An 11,531-nucleotide genomic window follows, 5' to 3' on the forward strand; every position below is an offset into this window, starting at 1 on the left:
CAAGATGACTTGGTTTACCAAAATGTGCATAGGTCAGGTCAACAGGAAGAAGGAGTAGTTAGCCTACTGTTTTTATTTCTACTCAGTTTACAGAAACAACTTTTCAGTGACACATGCTGACTGGTGCCTGGGGAGTTGATGAGAAGCTATATTTATCAAGGCACTTTGGCCTCTCCCTTTTTTAGGCATTAGATGACAATCCCACACACCTTTGAGCACTTTCTATTGCCACTCATCCTCCTACTTAAAAGAGCAAACAAGCATGGAATTGGGGCTTTCAGGAGAAAAAAGACCAGTTATCTCTTTAAACACCAGGAATTTGAGGGTTTGCCCAGCCCTGATCTTTCCCATTCCTACAATTTTGGAATTCCCATCTTCCCAGCTGCTCTGGGAGGGCATGGTATAGCTTGATTCTGTTGCTGCCCACAGTGCATACCTTTCTGAGATTAGTAGGCTTCAACTCCGTTAATGAAGTAGCAAGTGCCTCATGGAAACTCTGCTCTGTACATTTCTTACATCATCACTTCCTAGAGAAGTGGTCACCATCCCCATGGTTTGAGTAGTGCTTCATTTAATTTGGGCTCTCTTCCACAAAGAAACTCTTAGACAAAAAGCAAGAAGTATATTTGGGAGATGACCCCAGGAAACTTTGGTAGGGGAAGAGGAAAGAGGCAGAGAAGGGAAGAAGCCATAAGGTTATGTTATCAGGCCAGTAACCACAGTGGACAGTGAGTGGAACACTGGGCACTAGCATGTTGACTTTATTAATATTGTACTCCATCTAATCTCTGGACTCATAAGCCACAGAAAGAAAGAAATTAAATTTTATCTTTTATGTTTACAGCTTCTTTGAAGTTCCTATGGAAGTGGAATACAGAGAAAATATAAATAAAATGCAAAATGATATATGTTTCTTAATAGCACATTCCTTTGCTATTTCTTAAACTCACAGCGTATCATTCTGGGCATTAAATTGACACCACTATCCCATCCCCTAAAGAAATCTTCTGTCTTTTAGGAAATGAGTACAGACAGGGACACCCTTAGCTGTCACTGAAGAAAGAGGCTTCATCCCCATCTCTTTTTTTTTTTATAAATAAAACAATTCTGAGCGAAGGGTTGCAGAAGAAAGATATTCTCAGAAGATGGGAGAGAAAGAGGAAACCACAGAACCCATTAAACACTATAGAAGAACACCAGTGCAGACAGGTTAAAAAAAATATTAAAAAACAGTCTTCAGGTCCTGAATGAGATGCTTTTTTGAAAAGTGAGTAAATAGTGATAAAAAGAGCAAACATGAAATTAAGATGTAGCATAAAAGATGCAAAGGACACATCAGAGAAAAAAATACTGTGACATTGAAGGTTGTGAAAAGAAATACTTGTAAGACATACAGAAGATTGTGGGATTCTTTCCTTTGGAGGCTTTAAAACCAAAATAGATTATCTGTTATGGAATGGATAGTTCTCATGACTTCTAAGAGTGTCCCCCAGACTCAAAGATCAATGCCTTTTAGAACATGGCTGGGAAAGGATGAACAAAGGGGTTACACAAACAATAAAACTTTCTTCTGGTTTGTATAAAGAAAATTAAATTAAGAAATAAAATTATAGTACTTCACTTCAAGGTGGCAGACCAAGCATTTTCATTTACTTCTTTTCCCTCCCCAAAGCTACTGAAAAGGCAAGTGAAATAAAAATAAATAAATAAATCCACAACAGACAATGAAATGTAAGCTTTACAAGCTGAGAAGGTTCACCTACAAGAAGTTGACATGGAATAAATGGTAACCAATTGAAAATGAAACACTACAGAGCTGAGAAAGTGAAGAAAAATCTCTGTAAAAAGTGAGTTTCTTTGGTGGAATTCCTATAATAATATGAAGAATAGAGACTATGTCAGTGGCACTACTAAGTATCTACTCATAAGACATGAAAACATATATTCACAGTAAGGTTTGTACAAGAATGTTCCATGGCTTTAAAAAAAAAAAAATCCAAGAGCAATGGAAACAACTCAAAGTTTTACCAATGGTGGGGGTAGATAAACAAATTGTGATATAGTTACACAATGGAACACTACAATAAATTAGAGAAATCTACTGATATGCACACCCACACAAATGAATCCCAAAATCATTATGTTGAGCAAAAGAAGACAGACACATACACAAAAATGTACACAGTATAGTTCCATCTATATGAAGATCTGGAACAGGCAAACTATGATGATAGAGGTCAGACACTGGTTGCCTCTGGAAGGAGTGATTGCCTAAAATGATTTACTGGAAGACTTTCTCAGATGATGTGGACATTCTATATCCTAATTTTGATGGTGGCTACATGGACATATAAAATTGTCGAAAATGGAACTGAACTTTTAAGACTCAGTTATTTTATTGTATGTATATTATATGCATTATTTTTTATAAAACGCTTTAAAAATGTTGAGAGGCAAAAAGAATGAAGAAGAAGAGGAGGAGAGGATGGGAGAAGGAGAAGGGAAGAAAAGGAAAGAAGAGGAAAGGAAAGGAAAGGAGAGGAGAGGAGAGGAGAGGAGAGGAGAGGAGAGGAGAGGAGAGGAGAGGAGAGGGGTGAGGAGAAGAGAGGAGTAGCAAAGATCTAGAAGTTAGGAGGAAAAGGTGAGGACAGGAAACTGATTAAAGAGTGCGTAAGCAAAGAAATTACTCAAGAAATATCCTCAAGATGAAGACAAATTTGGAGCTTCAGATTTAAAGCGTCCACTGAGTGCTAACCAGAACTAATTAACTAAAAGCCTTAAATCTAAACACAATATGATGACATTTCTAACATTATGAATAAAGTGAAAAATCCTAAAAGCTTCTAGTTAAAAAAAATAGTCATCTACAAAGATACAGCATCAGGTCTTTGAATGAAACATGAGATGGGGTAATAAAATTGGATTTTATCTTCAAAATTCTGACAGGAAACAATATGGAACACAACCAAATGCCAAATTAGCATTTAAGTGTGAGAACCAAATAAAGATACGTTAAAAAATTTTGGATCTCAGAGAGGTTAGACTTTGATAAAAACTTTCTAAAATAAATTTTTGAGAATGTTTTCCAATAAAATAAAAGATGAAAATATGAGATTTAAGCAGCAGCAACAGCAGATAAAGAAATAAGTAAATCTTATAGCTAGGTCTAGATAATTAAAAAGGCATGTCAGAATCTTACTTTGGGGGGTTTAGTTTATAAATACAGATTGATTTTCAGCACTGACAGAAAAGTGTCAGTTCAAATTTGCTAGAATATTAAGAGTAACAGCAATAGAAACTTTCAAAACTAAAGGAAGAATGAACAAAGTAAATAGTGTTTAAATACTTATTGAATGTTTGTGTGCTAATAAAGTACTTAGCATCATTCAGTGCTTTAACTTTTACAATAGCACTTGGAAATCATTATTACACTAATTTATAGAAGAGGAATTAAGACATATGCTAACTCTCTTGCCAAAGGTCACACTGATAATATATTGGAGGGTATGAGGCAAAATGGAAAAAAATTTGGAAATTTGAGAATACTGCATAAAATGGGGAAAATATCTTCAAATAATAATCATAATAAATATAAATGAGGTAAATTCATTGGTTATTGCATGGAGAAAGAAAATTTGGCTCTTGGTTATTAACAAGAGAGATATTTAAAAGACATTCAAATCCCAGAAGAAAAAAATAAAGCAAGAGTTGCAACATTAATATCAAATAAAAAAGTATTGAAGGCAAAAGTCAATAATATGATAAATAAGGAATTTCATCTTGATAAAATAAAACCACCAAAAAGGACATTTTATGTCCTAACACCATGGATTCTAAACAAGTAAAGCAAAAATTAATGGGATTATGAGAAATAGTCAAATCCACGACATTAGGAAAAAAATGAAATTAATTTTCTTGAGGAATTAGCAGATAAGTAGACAATATCAAGAGTTGAGGGTTTTCATATATTCATAAACATTAATATATTTCATAATATAATTAACAATCTTGATCTGATAGGTCTTACAAAGACATGCAAGATTGTACAGCATAAGAATATACAGTGATGAAATATTTGCAAAATATGTTTGTACTATGTACAAATCTTACACTGAGGAAGTCTAATTTATCTAATGTATCAGTATATAAAAATCTATGATTTTCTGGGAAAATGTAATCTACCAAAATTGACTAAAAAGAAATTACATTATCTGAATAGACTATTGACTGTGGAATAACATGGAGTGTTAATCAGAGATATCAAGTAAAGATGTACCAAGCCCAAAAGGGTTTTATGAACGAATTCTAATGATATCATAAAAAGATAGTTCTTATTTAAAGTGCTAAGGTGAAAAAAAATGAAGATTTTCAACTCATCTCATGAGAATCTAATGATCCCACTACTGAAATGGATATTTCTAGCTTTCATGCATACACCAAGAAAAGTAAGCATATATTTCTATAGCTTTCCTAGATACCAGAACTAACAAACTGGAGACTATAACAACAGCAAAAAAATAAAACCCTACTCACAACAGTAACCAAACCTAGGTATGACAGGACAAGTACTCACTTGGACAAAACCCAAAGCTGTATCTTTATCTTCAACCTTAAACCCACAAATAACACCAAAATAGGTCGTTGTTCTAAACAACGACAGCATCAATAACAATAAAAAACTGTAAAATGGCTAGAGCAAAATATATTTAAAGATTTTGACAATCTTTATTCGAGGAACTCTTTCTTAAGTAAGGCAAGAAAACTAAAAGTCATAAGTGAAATGACTCAGAGTTGCTTGCATTTAAAACAGAAAGTTTTTGCATGGCCAAAGGCAGCAGAAACAATATTAAAAGATGAGTGGAAGATCGGTCTAAACATGAGCTAGCCATGCAGGCTAGCTTCCTTGAAGATGAAAGACTCGAGAGAGAGCTGAAGTGACAACAGCCTGCATCAAGCATCAGATATGTGAGTGAGGTCATCTTGGACTATCAGGCTCATGTCAAGCCAAAACAAGGCTACAGCCGCATGTGTAATTCTAGGTGAGATTAGCAGAAGAACCACTCAGCTGAGCCCAGAGCAAGTCGCTGACCCACAAACTGATGAGCTAATAAAATAGTGGTTGTTTTTAGCCAGTAAGTAATGGGGTGGTTTGTTACATAGTAATAGCTAAGTGGGACAGTCATCCATAATTTATAAAGAATTCCAGGGTTAAGAGCAAACAGCCTGCCTGAAAAATGAGCAGGCAAGTCATGAAACAAGAAACACAATAGCTGTTGACTCAGATCAGAGCTGGCAGTCTTGCTGAGAAAAGAACTTGGACTCCACAGACTGCCTGCCTGGGGCTGAATCCTGGCCCTGCCCACCACAGCTCTGTGGCCTTGGGCAAGTTACTCAAATCTCTCCAGGCCTCAATTTCCTTATCTGTGAAATGGACATGGAAAGATGATCAATCCCACAGAATCATTACAAGGAAGGTTACTTGTATTAAGTAAAAATAAATGTTCCTTTTGCTTCTACTGCTATAAATAGTTCAGTTAACCTCTTGAATCAAAAGCAGTGAGTGCAAAAAGCTAAACTGTTTTATTGAAGGCAAGTAAAGGGATAAAGGAAGAAAGAACTCTTAAGGACAGTAGTTAGGAGACAGAGAACAAAGACAGTTAATTACATTTCAGAGTTTGGTTTCTTTTAATGGTATTATAAAAATAATCAATTTGATGATTTATAATACTTGCTTACATTTCATTGTTTTAATAAGGTCTAGCTTTATTATTTAAAATCTGTAGAAATTCATGGTTTAAAATCTGACTGAGATTTAGTAGAGAGGCCATCATTTGAATTTAAAGTAAAAGACATATAATAATAATTACTATTATTGCCCATGGATCTTATATTTTAGGATGTTCTATCTTCCAGACTGCTTTTACTAAATATAATTGTTTTCTTACTATTATCAATCAAAGACATGAAAGAACTAATCTGAGTATCTGATCAACATGAGACACTTATTTCTATAAGGAGGTAAGATTTCATTCAAAAGTGAAAAAAGTACACATTTCTATGCATTTTTATGCAGCTATTGCAGACAACTGGACAATTTCTTGTAAGATATTTTAAAATACTGAAAACAGTATGAAGACTAACATTGTTTTCATGAGCCACATGAAATCTAGTGCATTCAGAGCATTTTACTGCCACCTCATAATAGCATACCTACAGTACAGGGGCAGTCACAGAGTCAAAAAAAGGTATCTTCTAGTATGTTGAAACTACCCCCAAAATCGGGTTAGATCATGGTTATGTGTGTGTGTGTGTGTGTGTACATATATATAATGTTATCAATGTATGTGTATATAAAAAATATAAATATTTATATTTAACCCAATAAGACTGCCAAGATGTGTTTGAAAATATAAGTTGTTAAAAGGCTTTCTCTCTCTCATACCCAACATAAAGGCTTTGCTAAGAAGTTGGAATAGAAATATTCTTCAAAGATTTTTACACTATAAAGTAATAAAAATAAATTAAGCAGCTTCTAGCTGTGCTTCCTTGGACAAGTTAACTAACATCAGTTTTTTCATTTGAATCAGGGATAACAGATAGTGCTTATTCACAAGACTTTTGTTGATAGATATAAAGTGCTAAGAATAGTGTCTGACACATAAAAGACACTTGAGAAATCTTAGCTATTATTGTTGTTATTCTTACTACTATTTTATTGGGTGTCCTTGATATGTCAAAACCACTAAATATAGGAGTATCTCTTTTTATACGATCCTGAATATACTTCAGTTTGGGTAAGTAAACCAACTGTTGTGCATTTCTAACTGTAACCTCATATTTTTGAATATTTTAAGCAGAAATAACCAAAAAATGTAGTATAAGAATGGATTAACTTTCTAGTTACAAAGAATGAGTTTAGCAACTTTAAATATCACAGTGCCAACAAATAAAATAAAATAAAATATTACAGAGCTAACAAACTTAAATGGAACTTAAGATGGGTTAAAAATGCCCAGTAAACAGAAAGAATATAGTATCCCTAGTTTTGTTTTAAATACACCTGCTACTAGTGAATTTAGTTTCCGGGGCTGAAAACAACATACTAATAAATGTCTTTTGCAGACTTTTTCACTTGGTGGAACATATTCTCTTTCTACATTTAAATCATCGTATCTTTGGAGAGCCAAAGAAATAACTTCAGTCAGGAAGAATATAAAACTCTTACAATAACAAATTACAAAAGAGAATAAAATTATGAACCAAACTGTTAAACTCATCATTCTGCCTGGATAAGTGCATTTAGTGGACAGAATAACCAAACACTATTACAAGATAAGCTGAAGCCGGTGGATTAGCAGCTCTTTGGGACCCAACGTATTCCTAGGAGCACTATGGCTTCTAAATCCTCCATTTCTTTTGCCCTCTTGGGGAAATTCTTCAGCCAAAGGCCCTTTTGAGAATTTAATCCACTTCCCATTTGCAGTTGCCACTTCCACCAGCTGCTTCTCTCATTATCTTACTGTTCAGTCAGAAAAGGCCAACCCCAGGTTATTCTAATGATAGCAAACACCTCATAAAGAAATCTGCCAAATTTACTTTTCCATAGAACATCGTTTTTACAGCTTTTCATGAGTCCATGAGGAAAGAAAGCATCATGTATAAAATATGACCTCCAGAAATCTTGAGGATATTAAGAATTATGCCCACAGTGCTAGACTGGTGGGTGTGCCACAGTCTATAGAGTGGGAGTATCTTCAGTTTCCCCAAAGGAATCCTATCGGTCTGTCATTGTAGCTGTTGGCCCACAGGAGAAGATGGGAAGACCCCACAAACTTAGGACATTTTCAGAAATATCCCAAATTTAAAAGAACGGGAGGTTCTGGGGTGTACACTTTTCCATTCCTGATTCTGCATTTGTGTGCAAGGATCGCCTTGCTTTAGTCTGACACCCTGGCAGAGAGAAAACTTGCTATACTTAATCAAGAGTTTGGAATGTATGAACTCTGGCAAGTTTCCTAATCTCTCTGTGCCTCAGTTTTTGAATCTGTAGAGGAGGCATATTAGCAGCACAGAACCTCATTAAATCAATGAAATTCTGTAAAGCACTTAACACAGTGGCACATAGTAAGGACTATGGAAATATTTAAGTGAATTCTTCTCTCTTTAACAATAGAATCTTTCACAAAAATCACATAAAAATTTAAAAAAAAAGGGGGGGGGGATTAGCAGGGGGCAATAATTGTAAAGCCCTTTGGGGACAACGAATAATACTTATCTGGACATTGCAGAGCAGAGAGTTTGAGAGAAGCTGGTGTGGGGAAGAGATTTTAGGAGCCAGAAAATCCCCACTGGTTCCTGGGAAAATCCTTTCTGACTTCTAGTCACGCTCCAAGTTGACGGTAGTTAACACCCTTAGACTCAAGGAAAAACTTCTTCCAAGACAGCGGCGGGAAATCCCTACCTGAGCCATCCTCCATTCTGAAGCCATAACTGACCCTGTGTTTGAAGCCCACTATCTCCTCCCCAGAGGCGACCCCCCACCTCCACCCCGTCACCCCGCCTTGGAGCTGAATGGATCATCAGAGTCCCGTTCCCAAAGCAACCCTCAAAGGAGCTGAACGCTGGAAGTGCCAGGTGATCCGGTCCCCGAGCACGACAGGTGGCTTGACTGCGGCCTCCGCAAGGCTGGGGAGGGGCACGCGGGCGGACACAGGGCGTCCGGCCCTTCTCCTCGGGAAACTATTCCCCGACCTTCGGCGTCGCTTTGCGCAGGAGCAGACCCAGCGGGGTTCTTTCTCTCCAGCCCAGTTTGGGGATATCACCCTCCAGGTGAGGGCCCCCTGCCGCTCCCCTCTCCCTCTCCCTAAAAGACGAACCAGCCCTGGCGGCGCCCCAGAGCAGACTACACGCGTACTCCACACACTCCTTCGCCCATCCCGAGCCTCGCGCCCCCGGCACCTGACCTGTGGCAGACCCCGAGGGGAGCGTCTGCGGACCTCAGGGCGGGTTCAGCCTCCAGGCACGCACCCCGCTCCGCCTCTGCCTAAGACAGGCCGTCCCGGTCCCCGCGGGCGGCCGCCCTCCAGCTGCTCTCCGGTGGGGCGGGGACCCGCCTCCTTGCATCCAGGGGGCTCCGGCTCCGCACCCGCCACCCGGGGCCCGCAGCCGCGCGCGCCCTCTCCGGCGGCGCACTCACCTGCAGCTGGGTCCGGCTGGCGTTGCCCGCGGCCGCGTCGGGCCCGTCGGCGGCTCCCGAGCCGCGCAGCACCGTGATGTGCAGCGTGAGCAGCAGCAGCCCCAGCAGCAGCAGCAGCTCCGCCGCCAGGCGCACCATCCTCTTGAGGCGCGCGGCTTTAGGACCCGGCGCGGCGGGCGGCGGCGGCGGCGGCGGCGGCGGCGGCGCCGGGGGAGGAGGAGTTGGAGCCCGGGAGCCCGGCAGCGCGGCTCCCGCCTCGGCCCCCGCCGGGGCCCCGCTCCCCGGGCCCGCGGGGCTGGCGCTGGGCTCAGCGGGGCGCGCCGGGCCGGGGGAGCAGGAGCCGCCGCCGCCGCCGCCGCCGCCGCCGCCGCCGCCGCACCACGGCGGAGCCACGGCGGGGCCGGGGGCGTCCAAGCCGACTGCGGAGCAAACCCCGGCACTCCCCGGCGGCGGCGGCGGGGGCGGCGGGGCGGGGGGGCAGCCCGGGACCCGGGCGGGGCCGGGGACCACCCTGCGGGCAGGGGGCAGCGGGGGCGGCGGCGGGGCGGGCGCAGCCGAGCCCCCGAGCGCACATGGGCGCCCCAGATGTGGCCGCGCCGCCGCAGCTGGAGCGGGAGCGGCCGCCAGAGGAGCGCGGGGAGGAGGAGGAGGAGGAGGAGGAGGAGGAGGAGGAGGAGGAGGAGAATGAGGAGGAGGGCTTCAGTGGCGGCCCGGAGTTACCTCCACGCTCGGCTCCCCCGCCCTTGCCGCCCGGAGCCACTCACCCGACGAGCCACCTCCCCTCCTCCCCGCGCTCCCCTCGCCGCTTCGGGCCGCAGGCGGTGCCGCCCCGCCGCCGAGTCCTGGGGTGAGCCGGCTCCGGGTAGGGGCCCCGGCCACGGGGGGCTGTCACTGTACTGTGGAGGTGCCCCGGGCGCCCCCGGGGTCCGCCTCCGCCTCCGCTCCGCGTCCGCCTGCCCGGCTGCGCCAAGTGCGCGCACCGCTGCCGAGGTCGCTGTCGCGGGCGAGGGCAGACCTCGTGCGAGCGGAGGCTCGGGGCTGTGGGTGCGTGGGGTGCCTGGGCGGGTTTGGAGAGCTTTATTAACAAAGTGGAGTTGGGAGTTGTGGTGCGGACCCGAGGGGACGCAGGACCAGCCAGGTGTCCGTCTGCGACCGTGCGCCCCTTGGCGACGCTGGCGTGCGTGTGTACAGGGACGGCGGGTGCAGGGACGCCCAGGAGGGTCTTGGCGCTCGCTCGCTCCTGGACGGCGGCCGCAGTCCCCGCGGCGCCGGGTAGAGCCTGGAGAGCGAGGCGGGTCGATTCCGCGGGGTGTGGGGCCGGCGGAGCGCGCAGGTGGCGCGGCGGGGAGGCGCCGGGGCTGGAGCCCGCAGCTCGGCCGCGCAGGACGTCGGTGCGGCGCGGGCGGTCAGCCTCGGCTCGGGCGGTCGCGGGCCGCGGGGCTCACCCCGGAGGCGCTGCTCCCGGACCGGGCCTAGGGGCCGCGCTCGCACAGCCGCCGCTCCTGGGCCGCCGCCTCATGACCGCGCCGCAGCCTCGGGCTCCCGCGCGCCGCTCATGCCGTGCTGGGGGCCTGGGGCGAGCGCAGGGGCTCCGGGGGCGCTGCGGGCGCAGGGTCCGGGCCTCGGCTGCGGAGCGAGCTGCGTCCGGTGGCGGCCTCGGATCCCGCGGGGCCGGCGCGCCTTCCCCTCCCTCGCGGTCCGGTCGCGGCTCCCGCCTTCCCGGGCGGCTCGGAGCGGCGGGCGCGCAGCCCGGCTGCGGCCTTTTATAGGGCGCCTCCTCCGCCTCCTGCCGGGTTCCCGCCTCCCCCTTCCCTGCGCCCGCCCCCTGGGCCCTCCCCGCGAGCCGAGCCCTCAGCCTCGGCGTCCGCACACGTTCGTGTCGCAGATTTCCAAGCCTGCCTCGCTCCTGGGACTCCAGTGCGCCGGGACTGATCCTTCCGATTCTCCTTCGGTGACCGAAATTGAATAAATGAACTCCCCCCCCCTTACACGCCCCCGCCTTGTTTCTGTCCTTTTACTGCAAACTGAAGATTCTTAAGTCAACCACCTTCCGACCCGACTTCACATCTTTACGCAGGGCACCTCATCGGAGTCGGTGGCATTTTGTAGAAATCAAGTAGCAAGATTAAGATAGGATGTGGTGGGTTTGCGTTTTAATTTGCGTCAGGGGAAGGAAGGGCTAGGCTAGTTGCTGCCTTTAGAGATGCCGCGAGCATCTTTAGGATTCTAACCAGCCCTAGCATTTTATTAATGAGTTGGCAGCTGTTTATAAAACATTCGGTGTCTTCCTTTTCAGTCATTTGGGCGGTGGTGGTAGGGGGAGAGAGGGGAGATG

General features: G+C 45.0%; 1 protein-coding gene across 2 annotated transcripts in view; it reads right to left on the reverse strand.

Annotated features, from left to right (window-relative positions):
- The window catches only part of ISM1 (isthmin 1), a 71,615-nt gene extending 62,232 nt beyond the window's left edge, over positions 1-9,383 (reverse strand). The window contains exon 1 of one of the 2 annotated variants that reach the window (XM_025469294.3): positions 9,197-9,383. In XM_025469294.3, the coding sequence (XP_025325079.1) occupies positions 9,197-9,334 (138 nt within the window). In that variant the 5' untranslated portion in view covers positions 9,335-9,383. Of the gene's footprint in view, positions 1-8,908; positions 8,951-9,196 lie in introns of those variants that run through there. The other variant, XM_025469295.3, reaches the window with a different exon arrangement.
- Positions 9,384-11,531: the final 2,148 nt, after the last annotated feature.

Source organism: Canis lupus, chromosome 24 (genome assembly GCF_003254725.2).
Source record: "Canis lupus dingo isolate Sandy chromosome 24, ASM325472v2, whole genome shotgun sequence".
NCBI lineage: Eukaryota > Metazoa > Chordata > Mammalia > Carnivora > Canidae > Canis > Canis lupus.